Source organism: Mus caroli, unplaced genomic scaffold, assembly GCF_900094665.2.
Source record: "Mus caroli unplaced genomic scaffold, CAROLI_EIJ_v1.1 scaffold_17983_1, whole genome shotgun sequence".
Taxonomy (NCBI): Eukaryota; Metazoa; Chordata; class Mammalia; order Rodentia; family Muridae; genus Mus; species Mus caroli.
This window is the reverse complement of record NW_018390960.1, coordinates 1-2,461: the sequence shown is the minus strand read 5'-3', so window position 1 is coordinate 2,461 and position 2,461 is coordinate 1. Positions and strand designations below refer to the sequence as shown.

At 37.6% G+C, this 2,461-nt stretch overlaps 1 gene segment (V, D, J or C); it reads right to left on the bottom strand.

Annotated features, from left to right (window-relative positions):
* Positions 1-1,392: 1,392 nt before the first annotated feature.
* Positions 1,393-1,891, bottom strand: LOC110288913. The segment is given in 2 exon segments: positions 1,393-1,751; positions 1,835-1,891. Coding segments are annotated over 2 exon segments (405 nt in total).
* Positions 1,892-2,461: the final 570 nt, after the last annotated feature.

Sequence of the window (2,461 nt, the reverse complement as noted above, 5' to 3'; positions counted from 1 at the left end):
TCTTAGACACCTGCAAAGAGAAGAAATAAAAGTAGTATAAACTACTCTATACACTTAGAGATTAGTAATGGAAAAGATCTTACAGGGAGAGAGAGAGAGAGAGAGAGAGAGAGAGAGAGAGAGAGAGAGAGAGAGAGAGAGAGAGAGAGAGAGATGAATAGAGCCTAAAACCCAAATATTATAATTCTGTATTGCAATATGACTTAGAATTATGTTTTTACATATTCCTTATGCTTAAATCCCTTCATACCTGGCTTCTAATTATACTTTGAACAATTTAAACAAAGACATGATACCTAAAGTATAGGCACTTGACCTTATGGGATATTTACAGAAAAATGATATTATCAGAATTATTAGTTTATTTATTAATATTTAAAGATATATTTTCTATTTTTATTGAAAACAGATTTCTTCACGCAATATATTCTTATTTCTGATTTCCATTCCTCAACACCTACCCAATCTTCTCCTAGTATAATTCTGTTTCAGTATCTAATTAGAAGATAGACAGAAACTAAACATAAGAAAAAAGAAGTACAGTGAAATGAAGGAAAAGCAAACAAATGGGAATAAGACGAAACAAATGAACAGAGGAAACTCACCAAAAACAAACATAAGACACACATGTGCATGCAGAGACACACGTTCACAATTACTCTACAAAACAAAGCTGAGCAACAGGTATGCAATGAAGTATGAGAGTTGATGCTGAATCAGTATAGGTCCATGTTCCAAAAAGTCTAGTGACTGTAGGGATGATTACTGAGACTGGGAAGGAAGTAAATATGAGATCAAACACTTATGTATATCTCAGAACCTACCTCAATTAACAGGCATAGACATTGTGTTGGTAAAGGAGTTCGATGAAAAGTGATTTAATGATATTTTGACCAACCTACAGATATATTTACATGCCTCTGCATTCTGTTAAAAATATGTTCCACCTTCTAAGAGACATTGAAATTCTGCTGGAACGTGGGACAATAGTTAACACACTTGAGGTCACTAATTGTTTAAGATTATAAAGCAGTGTTGCTGGCCCAAATGTTGGTGATTTGCATTTCATAGATCAAATTACTATTATACATTATTCCCAACAATTTCAAAAAAGTTCTGCTCTCTCAGGATACAGTGATATTTTTATCATGCATAATTTTTTTCCATTTTTATTGTTTTATTGAATAAGAACCATGTCAATGGAGGTGGTCACTGGTGAAGAAATTCACAAGGTATGGTGAACTGTGGGTTTATCCAAACAGCCTCACTTTACCCATCGATAGACCTTTAGAAAGCTGACAAAGGCTCTATAGGACAGTGAGGAGGAGGAAATAAATGGACGTTCAAAATGACGATTTCTGAGCAAGTCTAAAGATTAATATTTCTGTCATCTCAGTCCCAGCACAACTTCCTGCTCTCCAGTGTTTCTGACACACTCAGGATGTGTCTTGCACAGTAATAGACCGCAGAGTCCTCAGATGTCAGGCTGTTGAGCTGCATGTAGGCTGTGCTGGAGGATGAGTCTGAAGTCAGTGTGGCCTTGCCCTTGAACTTCTCATTGTACTCAGTATAACCATTTCCAAGATAAATATATCCAATACATTCCAGGCCCTGTCCAGGCCTCTGCTTCACCCAGTTTATACCGTAGCTTGTGAATGTATATCCAGAAGTCTTGCAGGACAGCTTCACTGAGGACCCAGGCCTCACCAGCTCAGCTCCAGACTGCTGAAGCTGGACCTCAGAGTGGACACCTGTGAAGAGAAAGGCAGAGTGGATGTGAGTGACATCCCAGGCCATTTCTCTTCTTCAGATTTGGAAATGGTGAGCCCCTTACCTGCAGTTACTGACAGTAGCAAGAGAAAGATGCAGCTCCATCCCATGGTTAGAGTCAGTGTGTTCAGGGACTGTGGAGAGGACACTGATCAAAGGCTGTTTTCATGGTGTGGACATCCTGTATTCACTGCCATAGACTCAAGTAATTTGCATATTCATGAGCAGGGTACATCTTACATAAGAACCTAGTCAATCTAGAGAAGAATTGGAGAGGAAGTAATGAAAAGACACATGGGTCAGGCAGCAGAATGCTCAAGTCTGAATCCAGTTCCTCTCTGAGGAAATGCATCCAATACACTTTCTATGAAGCCTGGACGGCTGGTATGGTTGTAACTACAAGGAAGACTATCTCAATCTATATGCCGCCTCAGTCTGTTGATCCACTCTGGGATATGTTAACATATTGATTTATAGATAATACTCAGTGAAGATGAAGATGATGATGAAGATATTGATGATAATTATGGAAAATTCCAAAAACCAGCTTTTATAGTTTACAGTCTTCTTTTGAATATATGTAATTAATTTTTGCCTTTCTAACAGGTTATATGCTTCAAAACTCAATAAAATGACTAAAAGTAAATGTGCTTTAAAACTATTTACCTATCAGTGATTATTGCAGGAGGAT